The 17,517-nt window shown below is 52.7% G+C and overlaps 1 protein-coding gene across 5 annotated transcripts in view; it reads left to right on the forward strand.

Moving 5' to 3' along the window:
* The window catches only part of LOC146182538 (latrophilin Cirl-like), a 454,778-nt gene that overhangs the window by 396,074 nt on the left and 41,187 nt on the right, over positions 1 to 17,517 (forward strand). For 3 of the 5 annotated variants that reach the window (XM_084577655.1, XM_084577659.1, XM_084577656.1), the window contains exon 6: positions 15,009 to 15,053. The exons of the other annotated variants lie outside the window; for them this stretch is intronic. In XM_084577655.1, the coding sequence (XP_084433781.1) occupies positions 15,009 to 15,053 (45 nt within the window). The remainder of the gene's footprint in view (positions 1 to 15,008; positions 15,054 to 17,517) is intronic. 5 annotated transcript variants of the gene reach the window in all.

The following is a 17,517-nucleotide window of genomic DNA, read 5'->3' on the forward strand; positions in this document are numbered from 1 at the left end:
GTTGAAGGCAGAAATGTCGTTGCTCCACCTGATCAAATTCTAAGCGGAACATAGCGCGATGCTAAATGCAAAAAGCAACAAATCATACTAGATTGTGTCACGCTATAGACAAGCTTCATATTCAGCTCGGATTGCTGTCGGCTTGTCTTGTATTCTCTTGCGAGTAATTAAGAACTTACACAGTTATGTAATTCGCCTTGATAGGGGAATCGCACCGCGCTTCTTCTTCGTTAAAGAACGGGCATACATCGCGTGCCGCGGTTTACCGAACCCCCGTGTCCCCTAACGCGCATGGGAGACGGCGGTCGTTAAGGCAACCGGGGCCTGCGTCGCGCTCCCGGAGGCACCAATTGCAACGGTTGCGCAAGACCAATTGGCACTGCGTTCGTTCGATCGGTCGCCGAAGGACAGAAGCAAAAACAGAGGTCATTCCACGCACATGTAACGAAGCCGGGCCATTTATTCGGGCTCATTTTCCCGTATAACGTCACGCCACAGACTATTCACCAACTCTCTAGCAAGCTTGTGACAACCGCAACTTTGTTTTTCTTCGAGCGATTGCCTCACAGGGAGTGGGGTGGACACGCGCTCTGTTCCGTGACAACTGCGGCGCGGTACGCATAGACAGATATGTTAATGGCGTGTCGGCCCCGCCGGCGTTGTTTTCTTGTTTTCCCGTCTCGACAGATTATTCGCCCGACGCGGCAACGCGACATCCGACTCCGAAGTTGTAGACGCCTGTCCCCAGGAGCGGCCACTCGAAAAGGGCGCGTGGCCCCGACGGCGTATTAAGAGAAGCCGATGAAGCGAGCTCCAATTCGTCTGGACAACCCGCGAGGCCAGGCGGCGGCGCGGGCTCTGGCAATGATACGGCGAGCGTCCCTAAAAGCAGGCTCGCTGTATACACGCGAGCAGCTAATCGCTCGTGAAATGCGCCATGTATCCGAAACCGATAGCACAGGGTGAGGGGAATCGGACAGGTAGTTCGATAGGTTTCGGCATACAACGTTGTCGCGGGTCAGCCGAGACCTTGTCTCGCCCTAGCTGCCGACTTGTCCTGCTGTCTCTGCCGTGGTATGTGGCTTTGAATGATGCCATGAGCTTGGGACTTTTGGCTCCAGCAAGTGACAGGGAGCTGCTCGGATGACGGAGTGGTCGATAGATTAGATAAGGTTGTGGCTTCCGTTCGACGCAGAAAAACCATCGCCACTGCCGCTATAGCCACGATCAGTGCAGCCGTATCGCGTGTGTCCAGTTGTTTTACTTTTGCACGGCTTACGGGCCACGAGGTTTGACCGCGTACCGCAATATCCCCAGAGTCGCTTTTTGTCTGTCCTTTGTTGTCTTTTCTCGGGCGACGCCATATCTACACACCCGGGCCTCCGTCGTCCCTTGGGAATGTCAAGAACGCATGTTGCGTGTCTGTCCCGGCCTGTTGCATTATATATGATCTGGCACCCGTTTTCTGCTCTTTTTTTTTTCTTTTTTTTTTTGTTCTTGTCTGCGGATATTGTCGCCTTAGTCACTACAGCCAGATCCCTTCGTGCCGGTTTGCAAGAAACAAGTGTCTCTGTACAAGGGCAGAGCTGCAAGAGAATGAATCTCACTGCGGAACGGCCTGCTCATTATGCCGGTACAACTCCAGCGCATGTTCGAGATTCCAAGGTCGCGTTTTTCCTAGCTGCAGACTCGCGCCTCGTAGTGTATAGATGTATTAGGCGCCCATATACACGCAGCGCGTAACAAATCACATATTACGAGGAGGCTTAGAAAAAAAGCGGAATTGAGACGTGTGTGTATGCTATGTACTAATAGGGGCTGTACCCCAACCCGAAGGTCACGCAGGAAACTATGTGGCTTCGGCTCGTTAAACTTCAGTCACGCGTGTTATTCCATTCTTTTCCGCTCCTTTTTTTCGTCGCTTCCCTTAATGCCGGAAGGCACGCGTAACAAAGCTTTCAAGACTGCAGAGGCCCAGATTTTAGGATACACAGCATCACTGCCCCGAACGCCGCGGTTCGTCGCGCTCCAAGGCGCGTCAGACGTCTCTGGGAAAGAACGATCTGTGCATGCGGCTAGCGATGCTATCTACTCTCAGCCCCCTTGTCCGTGGATTGCACCGCGTCTGCAGGACTTGACTCCATAATGAATAAACACAGCTTTACGGTATATAGCGAGCAGAACGATGCCGTCTAACTCCATGGATGCAATATAGGTCGCCCGCAACGGCCCGCGTTGCCCTGAATTGTCCGCGTTTTCGTTTCGGTCCTCAGAAGCAAAACCATTAAATAGATGTTTCATTGCTCGTCGTTCTTCATCGACTTTCTCTTACACGTGTCTTTGTTTGCTTATGTCTATATATGGTTGAACGCTGCTTGCACGTCCTTAGGTTCGTGCGTGTTCGAACGTCGAGTCGAATACGTCTTCCCCAACTCAAACGGAGCATTGTATCTACGGGCTCAAATAAAACAGGGCTTCCGTGCGGTGGTTTCGAAATGCAGGTTTTTTGTTTGTTCGTTTTGTAGTTTTGTTCGATACATACCCGCATCGATTTCTCCGCGGTCCCACGCTGTCAGCGCCGCTCTCCTCGCGCTTCCCTTATCGCTGCGAGTAATTCTCCGGTCCGAGGGGGGGGGGGGGGGGGGGGGGGGGGATCAGCTTGGCAACCTCGCGGTTCGGGGCTGTTTAAACTTTCAAGAAAAATCGATCTGGCTTTGCATTCTGGATTATATTCCGTACTGCACAAGCGTCGCGGTGGCCTCCAGACTCGCTTTATCAACGACGACGATCGCGCGCACAATAAGCGCACGGCGCATTATGTATACGAATCCCATGCCGAGAGTCGCACGGCACGACGCGATCAATACGCTAGGCCGACGAAGGCAGAGGAAAAGGGTGGACGAGCAACAACAAGCCCGTTGATAGCCGCACAGGCGGGACGAGTCCCCGAGTCGTTTACCCTCGCATTGCAGGGCCTTGCGGCGTCATTTTTCTAATCGCACCTCTTGAACCGCGGCGACCTCCGGCGAAGAGGAACGAGGCTGCTCCTCCATCGACGGATGCAAATGAGTCAAGAGCGCATCGCGGTCGCGTCGGCGCACGCTCGGAGCGCGAACGAGGCACGAGTCGGTGCAGCTTGCTCCGTGGCTGCTGGCTTATAAGAGAACCGAGCGCGCGTTTGGAATGCGACCGGAAAAGTTAACCGTCCGCCGATGCACTCACGGGACGAGTCTCGGTCTGCTCCTGCACACTAGTACTGTGCAGCGATTCGCGGCATTGTTCTGCCGGTCGGAAGACGTCTGTTAAACGAACGCGGTAGATATATGCGCGTCTCTTGGTATGCACATTCCAGCATTCGTCGCGGTTTTTTTTCTACCTACAGGTCAGAAGTGGGCGGCGCAACAAAAAGGCGCGGGTTAATTGCTCTGGCTGGTTTATGAAATAGTGGACCGCGGCATGCTGAGGACTGAGATGACTGGCGAGCATTCGGAGGTGCCACTGTGAACACCCACAATGACGGGCTGGAAACCGGGAGGGCATGATGAGGTCAGGAACCTCTCACGTACGCACGGTGGGTGCCTGACGAATAGAATGAGAACCCGCGGAAATGCCTCATCACGCGCGGGGAAGAAATGCGTTGAACGAACGTTTTGCCGAGACTGAACGCAACGTTCCTGCGCAACTCGCCGGCCTCCGCCCCACTGCACGGTTTTAGCGCGGCTTTTGTGCTCAGCTCGTTCCTTGGGTCGTGCATTGGCTCGCAAGCAATTAGCCGCCGCGCGCCGCCGCCTCGACGACGGCCAGGCATCGGCGCCGGCTGCTGCGAAGGCGCCTCAAACAAGGGAGACGGGCAGCGGCGCCTGTTCTGCTCGAGCGATGACGACGCCGCGCGTGTCGCTGCGCTGCAGTGGGCTTCTTTGTTGTATTTTGGTTTTGTTTCCCAGGTGTTCTATCTTTAGGTAGTCCACTACGACCCATGGCGAGATTTTTCGAAAGACGAGCGCAGCGCGCAAACAAGCTTGGTGGAGGGTAGTTCGCGATGACTGTTTTTCGCCGACAGGTCGCCCGCCTCGTTAGGTTGTGACCGACGGCTGCCTTTTCTTTCTATTCATTTTTAAACGTTTCCATTGATGCACGCGTCGCAACTCGCTAACTGGTGGTGTGGGGATCGGTTCTGACGTATACCTGTATGGAGAAATTTGCTTTGCAAATTGAGCGGAGGCTCTTTTGTGGGGTGCACGCGCGCCATACAAGCCTTGTATACTTAGCTGTTGGATGCTGAGATAATGTTCGTTGGCAGAGAAGCCAGCTATCACGTTTACGCGCATTTGCCGCGTGTTCGTGACGGGAATAAAGACGCGACGAGCTGTACTCGGAACTGCTTTTGGAAATATTTCTTCATTCAGTGCCCGCTTCCTGGTAGGAACAAACATGAGTGTCTATATTCTGCCTCTGAGGTCACGCATGCAGAGCTCCGCCTTCGTGTGTCGTAGGCACGTTTCGCAATTTGATGGATGTTCTCGGGTCAGAAGAAACTAGGCAAATTTTTTTTTTTCCCGCATGTCGTCTGACCTTCTTGTTGTACATGCAATCGTTACAACATATTCGGAAAGTTTCCGGCAGGATATATTGCCTTTGACGATATCGTTCGATACTATCTACGGGCTTCATGTCCACCATAACTTCGGAGTGTGGGACGCATTCTACTCTCAATCACACCTGAGCGTTTTCTATCGCGTAGAGCTATCTAGTGCCCGACGTCTCGCCTTCTTCGGTATTGGAAAGTGGAACAGGCTCGCAGCTTTGAAGAAACGTGTGTAACGCGTTGGCTACATGAATCAAAAAAAAAAAAAAAAAAAAACAACGAAAGAATAATGGCAGCGGTGAGTGCCACGATCTGGGGATCGCCAGAATGGCTCTCAGGAGCGCCGAGTTTACATTCGATCAAACCCAGACGTCATTTCGAGTGGCGCTGCAGCGCCCCCTCTTTTTCTCGATTGTATACATACACGCGCGAGTACGTACAAGGGGCAGCTGCACTACGCCGCGTAAAAAATCCGCGCAAGTTCCTCTCTCGGGGAAGGGGCGGAGAGGTATAAGGGAGCTCGGCCAGCGCTGTCTACTCGGTGTTGCCGTTCTCGCGCTCAAGATCAAGTTCAACATTTCGAGCGTCCTCTCGTGGCGCGTCAAGACCTCGCCCGACTGTCACGTCCGCCGCGGGACGTCGGGCCTCGCACGTCCCCGGCCTGTCGCGCTTTCTGTGAAAACCTCGCGTTTGCGCCCCCTGGAGGTTCGTTTTATTTCCGCTCGTCGTTTTACGTTTTGCATCTCCACGTGTGTGTCCGCATCTGTGTGTACACACGCTACAGCGCCCCGTACGTCTCTCGACGAATTTGTCCGGAGGAGGCGAGACGGATGTTATTCTTGTGTCGTGCAGCGACTAGCGATGGAGAGGAGAGAGCGCGCCTCTGCTTCTCCATTTTTTTTATACCTCCCCGTGGTTTCTGCGAGCCTAAGAAAAGCGGACAGTTTGAAAGCGTTCACAAGTCCTCTCGGCGACGAGCAATTTTCACTCCACACGGTGCCGCCTCCTTGCGGAGTGCTCTCTGTTCACTTTGATCCATCTGGGGCACTCCTGGGGGAATCCAGTGGGGGAATGATGCCTGCCGAAGCGCGATCTCTTGTTGTGCGCATGCGCGACTGTATTGTGCATGCGTGGAACGAAATATTTACCGCTGGGGAATTCCTGGTATGAATCCCGAAGCACAGAAGCGGCATTTACGTCGTCACGGTGTAACGTCATCCATCATGCGATGGCCGCATATAAAATAAATAAAGCATATAAAAAGCATACCGCGTTTACCCGCTGTGGTGCCTCAGTGGTTAAGACGCTCGACTATTGATCCGCAGTGCACGGGTTTGAGCCCGACTGCGGCGGCCGCATTTCGATGGAGGCGAAACGAAAATGTGTCGGTGTGGTGTGTGATTTCAGTAGTTAAGACGCTCGACTGTTGATCCGGAATGCACGGGTTTGAGCCCGACTGCGGCGACCGCATTTCGATGGAGGCGAAACGAAAATGTGTCGGTGTGGTGTGTGATTTCAGTAGTTAAGACGCTCGACTATTGATCCGGAGTGCACGGGTTTGAGCCCGACTTCGATGGAGGCGAAACGAAAATGTGTCGGTGTGGTGTGTGATTTCAGTAGTTAAGACGCTTCCCTTCCCTTACGTTAAGGTGTCCACAGAAAACAAGTCAGTTACCGCACCTTTCCCTTCCTATAAATAAATCAATCAATCCTTACAGCGTCGTTCAGGTGTCCACGGAGATGTGCGACAGATGAGCGCCTTTCCGTTTTCTATGACCCAGTTTACATTACAGCGGACGTGATTCGATCCCGCGGCGACGCGCGGTTATTTTCCCTGGTGGTGGTGGTTAAAACGTTTATTACCAACAAATGAGCCGCGCGCCGTGGTGGTGCAGTGGTAAGACGCCTGACCACTGTGCCGGAGTACCCGGGTTCGATCCCGATCTCCGGCGGCTGCGTTTCGATGGAGGCGAAACGAAGTGGCGTCACTGTGCTGCGCGATGCATTGGTGCATGCTAAAGATCCCCCGGTGGTAGAAATTACTCCAGAGCTTTCCACTATGGCACTATACAGCACCATATACTGTATACGTCGCAAATCCAGTCTGATAAAGCAGCTTAGCGATGCGGTTTTTTTTTTTTTTTTTTTTTTTTGCAGCAAGCAGACTTGAAAATAACATCTCTGTGCCGTGCGCTGAGTGCCACGCCTGCGCTGTGACGTTAGGTTATCATGTATATATTAGCTTTATGATAGCTGCAGCACTGCCTGGCACACCTACAACTATTTTTAAACGTGATGTTTAGGAGTCTATCGTGGAACTTCTGGCTCATTGGCAATGAAAAAGGGCAGGTAATTGTTTGATGGACAGTGTGTATATCAGCACGTGTCCTCAATTTTGAAGTTGTTGCAGTAAACTTCCCTTAGCTGTGTAAACAAGACCTGTGCCTAGATACAGCCAGTCCTGAACAAACCTGTATACAGTGAATGACCGTAACTATGAATTCATGTGTTGTGTAACTGATGAATAGTCATTACATGTGTAAACAAGAGCTGTGCCTACATTACAGCCAGTCCACAAACGTGCTGTGTAGGCTGTGTAGGACAGCGTGTGTGTGTACACGCTGTCTCAATGCTGCTGCCATATTGCTGTGTATAGGTGACACACGAAAAAGAGAGCATACAGGTTTCTGCAGGACGGGGCTGTAATCTAGGTACAGCTCTTGTTTACACATGTAATGACTATTGATCAGTTACACAACACATGAATTCATATTTACGGTCATTCATTGCCGATAGAGTCAAAGTTCCACTCCTAAACGTCACGTTTAAAAACAGTTGTAGGTGTGCCAGGCAGTGTTGCAGCTACTAAAAGCTAGCATAAGCGTCACCTATACACATATGGCATCAGCGTTGAGACAGCGTGTACATGTCTACACAGCGCGTCTGTGGCGCGCACTTGTTCGCCGCCCTCCGACCACACCACCCTTCCTCGGCTGCATTCGCAGGCCAGGCACTGTCCCGATTGTATTGGCATCAATGCATATGAAATGCCGCGTTTAATAGTTCTCCACAATCAATGTTTGAGTGCATATTTCCGCTGGCCCCATATGGTCTCGGTGGGAGCCTTCAAAATCCGTGATATTTACGTGCCTCAAGTTAGTGGTCGCTTTCCTGTTGAAAAGGAAAAGAGCCAATACAAAGGCCGTCACTGCCCCCGCAGGCTTACAGCCCAGATTAACGTTCTGCCTGCTGACGCCAAGCCAGACAAGGACCCGAAAGAATGGGTGACGCATGGCATCTTCGGTGTTTGCCCGCAAAGCCTCTCCATCGCTTTGTTAGCAGCTCGGATCGGCGCACAGGCAAAGGAGTCAGCCGATTTTGTTTATCGTCCAAATTAGTGGCGCTCGTTGTTGCTCACTGACGTCAGCCACAGCTCGTCCGCTATTTGTTGATCTTATCTCGATTGGAGGCAGTGTTTGTCCCGGGCACACCGAAATTGCACGGCTACAAGCAGAGAGGACGGGTCTGCCCTGGGGAGAGGCATTGTGTTTTGGCGTGCGGTTCACACGGACCGCCGTCGGGCCATCGACTTGCTGTCGTCGGCACCGTTGAAATGAATTGTGTTTGCGCGCAAGCGGCCCCGCAAAGGAGCTCATTTACTGTGGTACATGTATATACGGGCGAAGCGTGAACGACGTGCAAATGATCCTTGTCCGAACGAAGTGAGTCCAGTACTCGGGCTGATGATCACACTGCGTTCAAAGTTCAGCGGAGTTTGTTCTATGTCGAGTGCTAGGAGGTCTAAGACAACGATGCATTTCTGAGGGGACTTGTCCTAGCCACGAAACCATCGATGTTCAGACTTTCCGGCTAAGGCATCTTCGAGTCATTTCGTTCTGTCCTCGATTTTGCTCGCTTTTTACTGGAAAGTTCTCTCCAAGGAGGCCTCCCCTCCCATCGAAAGAAAAATGTCTGGGGCAGGCTTAAATTAGAAATCCGCTGTTCAGTGTGCCGGAGCCGGCTGCATCTCTATAGCTAACGCCCACGCGTACGCAGTGCTCGTCGGCAATGGATTAATGGAATGGAATCAGCTTTGGCGAATAGCGCACAGAACCGGGTTTATCGTTCGCCGCCCTCCATACGGGAGCACGCGGCGACGATGATGACCCGGCGGAGATAGGCGTCGCTTCTCCTCCGCTGAAAGATCGTGGGGTGTCCAGATTCCCTGCTAATTCGCCACTTCCGAACCGCTGCGTGCTCGGCGCACCCTGCTTTCCCTCTCTTTCTCTCGTTTGTCTCTTTGCCCCCTTCATTTTCTACGGCGTAGGCCGGAGTCGACGTCTTGGAGGCATGCGCTCCTCCGTCTTCGAGAACTTCGGGGCACTACTGATTACTTCTGGCGATAGCAGCGCCGCCTGGGAGGTGCGGCGGCGGGCGTATCGCGTTCCCAGAAACGCGAGCTCTTCGCTCGCTTTGCCGATGTGGTAGTTCTTCCGACTGCGTCCGCATTCTCTTTCGCACTCTACTCTCCTCTTTTCTCCGCCCATTAATTTCCGGCTTAGCCAAGGCGCGCCAGGAAATGAGCCGTAAGAGCGCGACCGACTCCTCAGGAGAGGTGCGCGCTGCTGCAGCCGCCACCCGCGCTGCCAATCCTTTCTGCCTTTTTTTTTTTTTTCTCTCCCAAGTTTCGATTCCTGGTAAGTTCTTGGCGTCGGTGATCGCGAGCCCTTTTATTCGCATGTCGTCGCCGGCACTTGCCTCAGTCCCCCCTACCATTTCCTTATCGGTCTTCGCCGTGCGTGTGCCATTCGGCACGCGTGGATTTATGTTCCCATGACTGTCACCGGGTGCTTTCCTTTTCTCTTTCTCCTTTTTTTTTTTATCACTTTCATTTCCTTTTCACGCTGTTTCCGACTGCTTGCCGATGCTGTTGTGAAAGTGCTTGGACGCAGGTTTCGCAAGGCCCGGTCTTTTAAATGGGGCAGGTTTACTTGAAAAGCGGCGAAGCGAAGTGTTGAGCCTGAAGAAGTCGTGGAGTTCTTATTAGCTCCATGCTTGGCCTTCCACGAATCAACGACATTACCTGGCGGCGTATTATCAAACGAGGTTGTGATGCCTTGCAAAGTCAAATGTCCAGCCAACGCCCCTCGAACCAAGAGCCACCGGAACAGGTCACATGGTCAGCGGGCATGAGCGATGAGTATTGACGAACCGCATGCAGCAGAGTCAGTTGACGGTGACGTGGCCGTGATTTGCAAAAGATGCCATTCTCCACGATAAACGGACCCTGATGACGGTCAAGCACTTCACCCCAGCTTCTTCTTCTGCATCGCTGCTGTGCATAAGGTCGCACATCTCGAGAGTCGTGTGTACTGCGCAGGCCCAATTCTGCTTGAGTGAACCTGAATAACGTTGGCGTTAGTTGACATTGAGAATCTACATTTATGACGTGCCACGCCGACTATGATGGCGAGTGCGTCAAGGGGATTCCTGTGGCTAGCATCGGCGCAAAAACTGTCTGTGCAAGGCACAAATGACAGGCCGAAACCCTCTCGTTTAGGTGGTTCGCCGGTCTGCGCAGCTCCAGCCTAAACGACCAACTCTGGCCCGTCCAGCAGGCCCTCGTAGCGGTGAAGAGACAAGATTTCTCGATGCTCCGACATGCTAGCCCGGTCGCGTTAAACCCTGCCGGACACCAAATAAAGTTATTCCTCCTCTTCCTCCTCCTTCTTCTCCGCAAAGCCCTCGCAAAAATCCTTGCGACAGGAAAAGGCTGCAGGTGGCTTGAGCCTCCAGACCTTACGCGAGATCCGGAGAACGCCCGGGCACCGGCGGAGTTCGACGCGAACTAGGCCGTACAATGATTTATCCCAGACTCGCGCGCGTAAACAATGCGGGAGAGCCGACGTACGCGGCCCTCGTTCGAATCCAAAGGCTTTCTCGCCCCTCCTACGACGGCTTGTTTCTCGAGACGCTGTGCGACCGCGTTCCCAAATTCTCGATGCACCGTAGGTCTCTACGGCTACCCGCACGCGGCTTGGGCGAGCCATCGACCAGCCTGCGCTTTCGATCTCGGAGAGACGGCGAGGGTTCCTCTGCTGCTGCCTCGATCCGACGAGAGAGCGGTGGGAGGGGGGCAAAGTGGATAAACGGCCGCGCGATCGGTTTTTCCCGCCGCGCGGGCCTCAACAATCGCGCATTGTCCGCCTGCGACGCGCTCTGGGTCAGGCGCGGCGTGCAAGCACAATCGGCACTTCGCCTACAAGCGGTGGGAAAAGAAGGAGAAGCGATCCGCCGTCAGACGGGAGTGGGGAGGAGGAAAAGAGTGCTTTGCTGGAATGCCGGGTCCGCCCGCGCTTGTGTTAGCTGCGCCCTTTCGCTTTCTCTATCTGTGCCGGCGGTTGTTTGGTTCGGAAAATGTAACGGGGCTCTTCGGATGCGCTCTTCTCCGCGCACGTAGTGCCGGCGTTGGGAAACAACTTGCTCAGCTGCAAGGACGTTTTCCCAACCCTTGTAATCGGCGCCCGAGTGGCGCAGCGATGATTACTTGAAGTGTTTCTGAATGCCTGCCAAAGGTGTGAAATGCCCGTGGTCAGTGGTGAAAGTGCTTCTTTAGCAAAATCTCACCCAATGCCTTGTGCCATGGGGAGGGAAAGAATGCAGATAATTTTGGCCATAATTCCAATGCAAGAAAGCCATTTTGTGCTGCACAGTTTTTTTTTTCTTTTCTGTTGCCTACCGTATGGAGTTGGTTGTAATGAGACGCACATTTGTCAGCAATTAAGTCTCTTCTTTTGTTGATTGGCTGCGCGACTTGCCGTTGCAGAGACAGCGCGTTTCTATGCAGCTATTATGCAATTGCTACAGGTGCATTGCTATGCAGCGTTGCTATGCACCTGTTGCACCCCCCCCCCCCCCCCCCCCCCCCCCCCCCCCCCCCCCACAGTTAGTGCCGCTCCACAAGCAAAACAAGATTTTGCTCGGGATGGTAGGCTGCGGACTAGGGCTTTCCCACTAAAAGTACTCTTTACTGCCTCATAAGTGACATGGATTTATTGCGAGCCAGTCTTGCTAGCTAGCTCGCGTTGCATTGACCTCACCAACACGGCCAGCAAAGCCTTCCTCGACTACTCAACGCAGAGTACGATTGTGACTCGCTGGAGCTTGTGGAAAGCTGTACGACCTGTACTACTTTTCAAAAAAGGCATTTTTCTTGATGTTGGCAAGAGACCCAGGGCGCCGACAGAACTAAAAAAAAAAAAAAAAAATTACAAGGGTTCAACGCTGCTGAACCAAATATTCAGCGAAAGCATTAGCTGCGGGTGACCGAGCGTTCTTCTTCCCCTCTTTTTCTTCTTCCTCAGCCCACATATAAAGCCCCGCTTTAACCAACCCGTATGAACGTGCCTTAGTGGCCTATAGGGGTTACGTGAATGCCAGGGTCCTAGCAGGCTGATTCTGACATAACCGTCCCATGTGAAACGAGAGACCCAAGTTGGCAGCTCCTGCCAGCCCGCGTGTCACGTGGGGTGTGACGTCACAGCGTCACGTGGGTAAGACGTAACTGCGGCTGGGTCACGCGACGGCTTGAAAGTGCGAGTAGTATTGCTTTCGCAATAAAACTCAGTGCCTAGTTTTGCGCTCCGCCATACTGGGCGGAAGACCGGTCGCGGACCCTGGCTGGTTGACCGCGATCTGCGCTTGCTTGCTTCACCCTCCCGAGTCGCGGCTCGGCACGTTCGAGAACGCAACGAAGCGACCTTCGCGATATCGCGGTGAAATCGGCGCAACTCCTCCCCCGCCTCGAGCCGTGGCATACGCGCCGCCAGTAACGGCACTCTGTAATGCTAGGCCCGAGGTGGCCCACTTTTCTCAAGCCCGCAAGCGAGACCCGAGCAGCGCCTTGCGCGCTGCTTCTGATCGATGGTTGGCGCGCCCCGAGCGCGCGTCTTGTACCGCGCGCTTCGTGCCCCTTTCTTGCGCGCGTTTTCTCTCCTTCCACACGTGCGCCGCGTATTAGCGTTTCTCCGCAACCTGGAACTGTCGTCTGGGCGGCATTCGCTCCTGCTTATCCTGAGACTCGGCCGTCACCAGCAGCTCCCGCCGTGTGTTTAGGAACACGTGTCAGCTGGGTGATGCACCGATAGGATAGAACACACCTGCCGCTGCTGCAGTCGAAGGCACCGATCTGCACGCAGACAGATTGATCGCTCGTGCGTCTCGGCGGGCCCAAACATTGATCGGAGCCGAATGCGATTGGGGGTGTAGTAGAGAAAATAAGCACTCCCAAGGAACGATATCTGCATCGTGTGACTCTGTAGAAGTCAACAGAAGAACGGATGGCTCAGTTGGCGCGTCTCTAGCCCCGCGTTGCTGCCGCGTCGGATTGCTGGCGCTAGAAAGAGGCACAGGATGGCTGCCTTTGAGGAAGCGCTTATCGGTCATGTCGCTCCGATACCTTTGCCACGAGCGTTCCTTATCCTTTACTGTGATCCGCTTTTGCGTCTTGTCCACTACTTTATGGTGTTCTCGGACACACGGCGTGCACGTGCGAAAGAACAATTAAGTTTACTGCGGCATGTCGCAAGCTCTCTCTCTCTCTCTCTCTCTCTCTCTCTCTATATATATATATATATATATATGCTGCTTGATTTCAAAGAATGATGAGGTTGTATAAATCTAAATATAGCCACTCTGTCTAGAGCTGTGGTTTTAAAGAAATCGACAGCATTACAGATGTGTTCATCGCTCCTGAGAGGCGTTTCGCTCACGTTTTAGTTTTACAATAAGGTAGTAATTGATCATTAACATCCACCAAAGCGCAGCCCATACGACTACAAAGAAAAGCCATACATATACAGCGTTTGTGTAACCTTCGTGATTAAAAAATTTGTCCGAAGCCTGGACAATACCTGTCCGGGCAGTCGTTCTACCACCAGCTAACCAGGACGGGTAGCATATCAATATCAGATGATGTAGGGCGAGATAAAATTAATCACCAACTCTATGCGAGAATGGTGTTAATGTAAAGTTTAGGGGAAATAAATGCTTTATCTCAACGTGCAAGTTTTACGCGTAGGCTCATTTCCGCTTGACTATCTTTAGGGCGTTCGTGCTCATTCGCACGTCGCCTCTCTAGACAGCTGTAACTTGTTGGACTCAAGTCATATACGTGGTTTGGGGCTATTTCTTTTTCTGCATAATTCCTAGCTTCATAGTTGTAATATTTGGAGTGCCTGTGGCGGAGCCTTGCAAGCCCTACAGGACCAGCGTAGACCATTGTTTCTTTATGTCATGAACCAAATGTTTCCCGACATTTTGTCCTGCCTGGCGAAGAATTTAAGCGTCCGCTTGGGATTTTGACTTAAACCACTCAAGCGAAACACAACTGGAAGAGCAACGATTTCGTCCCGTGACGAATGCATTCTGTTGTTAGGGATTACTACCTTCCCCGAACTTACTTTACTACCGCTATTGAAGAGTGTTCTATTTTACCACGTGTTTGTGTTTTGTGTGTGTGTGTGTGTGTGTGTGTGTGTGTGTGTGTGTGTGTGTGTGTGTGTGTGTGTGTGTGTGTGTGTGTGTGTGTGTGTGTGTGTGTGTGTGTGTGTGTGTGTGTGTGTGTGTGTGTGTGTGTGTGTGTGTGTGTGTGTGTGTGTGTGTGTGTGTGTGTGTGTGTGTGGACAACTGTGCATCATTTTTGCTGTCAGAGTGTCTGCTGTAATTGGATATGCGCTAACTCCGGGGCATTTGCCCCCCCCCCCCCCCCCCTCCCTCCTGTGGAGCTCAAATAGCAACGGAAGAGAAGTTCGCATTTGTGCAGTTAACTTCATGTAACAAATAAACAGCGTCTCAGTACCTACATCGTGTTCCCTTTATGTGTCAGATTGACGAGCTAGAAGCTTCTTTTTTTTTTTTCTTACGCAAATCACAGGCGTTGATTAACGACGGCAGTGGCCAACTGCAATCGACTTTCCGCTCGTCACGCAGTGTACACCTACTCTCTGTAACGTTTCTCTGCGAGCACAAAAAGAGTAACTTAGCAACCACGCTTCTACCAGCGACAGGCGAAACGAACGTGTAACAGGTCTGTTGAGCGCAGTTGTCTAAATGACACGAGGCACCGCGGGGGAGCGACACTTTTTCGTGAGTTTTGTTCCATTTCCCGTGTTACCCATTCAACCCCCCCCCCCCCCCCCACCCCCCACCCCGAACTTGTGCACAAAAGAAAACTTGCCTGCAGGCTAATGATCTGACCTGGTGTAGTAGTTTGTTAAGGTCTATATATATCGTCAGTGTTTCTTTTTTGAATGGTGTTGAACGTGTGTTTGTTTTGTTAAATTATTCCAGAGCACTCGTCTCACGGTATGTTTTGCCTCCGTTTATTATTGTTTTTTTTTTTGTTCTGTTTCGTTTGTTTCAGTTTCCCTACCCAACTATTCAATAAGGCCACCCCAGTTGGGCAGAGGTAAAGACTTCCAGCGTTTTCTACTTTTGTTTTGCGCTTTTATTCGTATTCTTTCTTCCTCATCTTCCTGTCTATCCTAACAACCGTCTTTTTATCTACTCCTTCCGTTGCCCGGAGCGGGGAAATTCGTGTGCATCCGCCGAAGCTCTCTAATCCAAGTTTCTCTCTGCGTGTCTCTCAACTTACGTCACGCTGTCGCAAAACCTTTTGCAACTTTTGTTTTTTTCGTCGGGCTCGTCCCTTTTTTTTTCTTCTTCTTTTTTTTTTTTTATGCCTGTGCCTGAATGGAAGCTCACAAGCCTCATCTTGTCGAGGTCATTTGCAAGGCGCGGGAACTTTCTGCACGATGGGAGAAAAACGGGTGCTTGTGTCTGCGTTTTCTTTTTTTATGCGCTTGCGTGCATGTGTCTGTGCCGCATTGCTTTGCGAGTGAGCACGTTCGATTGACGTTTTTCCTGCGCGTGTAGTTAACGTGATGAGCAGACGACGTGACGGTTGGAGCCAGACACCTCTCCCTACCTCGACGCGTGCGCCGTCTAGCGGGCGTGGCGGAGGCGCGATGTGGGAGCGAGAGTATACGTCGGGCGCGACGCGCGTCTGAAGTTCCTAATGACTTTAACAATTAGCGAAAACGTCGCGCGCGCCCCGCTGCGCGGCAGCACGGGTGCCCCCTTTCATCCAACTTGATGCTATCCCTGATGCTGCTGTTGCTTGCTGCTAGCGTTTGTGGTGACGCTTCGCGCTCCCGACGTCAGCCTTGTGCGAACTGGCAACGAAACGAGTCCGTGACAAAACTGTGCAGTACTGTCGGCGTGTATACTAGCAACGCTTAATGATTGACCGTTGGCCAATCACGACAACGAGACGAGGCAGGAGCCTCTGGTTCATACAGGAAGCTATCCTAGGCCGGTAGGTGCGCCGCCATCCGGTGGTACTAGCGTAGCGTACTCGTCTAAAGTTTTCTAAATGCCGCTCAGCTGACGCCTCTATGATGCAGCACGCTTTTAGTGGGAGGGACCCGGATTGGGGGTCGCAGGCTCAGAACTGTGGTCGTGTTATCAAGCGGGAACAACATGGCGTGCTCTACCCGCACACCCTTCTTGTTAGGGATCTCCTTCACATTACAAAAAGGGCGTGAAAAGCAGACATCAGCGAGAAATTAGAAATGAAGCTGGAAGTCGCGTGCGGTGCACGGCACGAAGTTATCGCAGCTTAAGCTCCGCAAGGAGCTTTTATTTTATGCTTGGCGGGCACACGTAGGTACGCTATATGTGTTTGTGTGTTACAACAGAATGCAGAACTTTCTTCTGTCGCTGTGCTGAGCGCGATCAACTGGGAGGCAGGCGCATCGGCGAAGTGAACGCAACTGTGGAGCAGTGGCGAGGCCGACACGGCTCTTCGATGTGACCGCGATCTTAGACGCGCTCGGCCACTTGGCGGGCGCCGTTCGAAGCAGTCTCAAACAACAACACACGTCACTCAAGACGAATAAAAAGTGTGTGTGTGTGTGGGGGGGGGGGGGAAGCTGTTCACCCCTTTCATTGTCTCTAAACCATGCTTCGCCCTCGAACACAAAACGATGACAGGAGGCTGCCGACCGGTCTCTCTCAATTCCAGACAAAAGGGACGACCGCGCGCCGACACGGTTCTCGTTCTATGTGCGCGCCGCGCGACCAATGGACGCAACTGGCCGTGCGTGCGCAGGTCGAACGCCTTTTGGGGAAGAAGTCACTCCGCTTCGAACGGTCGCCGCCACTCAAAAGGCGGCCCGCTGGGTGACCGCGATGTTCTCAGTACTGCGTCGGCCGGCCGGCGGGAGCGTGGGTAAACCTGTCAAGAGTGCGCAGACACAGCCGCGACCACGACAGAAGAACAAAAACAGCGGGGCAGATGCACGGAGCGCGCTCGTCAAACTTCACCGCTCCTGCGGTTTCGTTTTGTTCTTCTTTAGCGCGGAAGATAGCGGACGATGGGTCTGCGCAGCGCGCGTGCTTCGCGCGTACCAACCGGATTTCAATGAGCACCCTAATGTTGTTGCGCGCACGGAAGACAGCAGTAGCAGGAGCTGCAGCAGAGGCAAGACGCGTTTTGAAGGAGCGGGCAATCGACATGGGGTCAAGTTGTCACGCTCCACGCGCCCCTAGCGGTCGGCGGCGTCTTTTTTGAGACGCGTGGCCCGGAACGGAGTCATGGAGGAAAACAAACTGAAGAACACGCCAGAATTTCGTGAATAAACCTGAAACCTTGAGGTTATAGGACTTTTCCAAGACCTCGCGGCCTTTAACACCGTTTTTGTAATTTGCTGAGAAAAGGCGGACAGGGGATGACCCAGAAACAATTTCGCGAGCGGTTCCACTAAACGACCCACCATTGACGATGATGCCGCGGATGTGAGGATTGAGATTATGACTGGTCTCAAACGTATGCCGAAGCGATGACGCCGCCTGTAAATCGCGTGAGTTCA

This window comes from Amblyomma maculatum, chromosome 8 (assembly GCF_055883805.1).
Source record: "Amblyomma maculatum isolate TAMU_Amacu chromosome 8, ASM5588380v1, whole genome shotgun sequence".
Lineage (NCBI taxonomy): Eukaryota > Metazoa > Arthropoda > Arachnida > Ixodida > Ixodidae > Amblyomma > Amblyomma maculatum.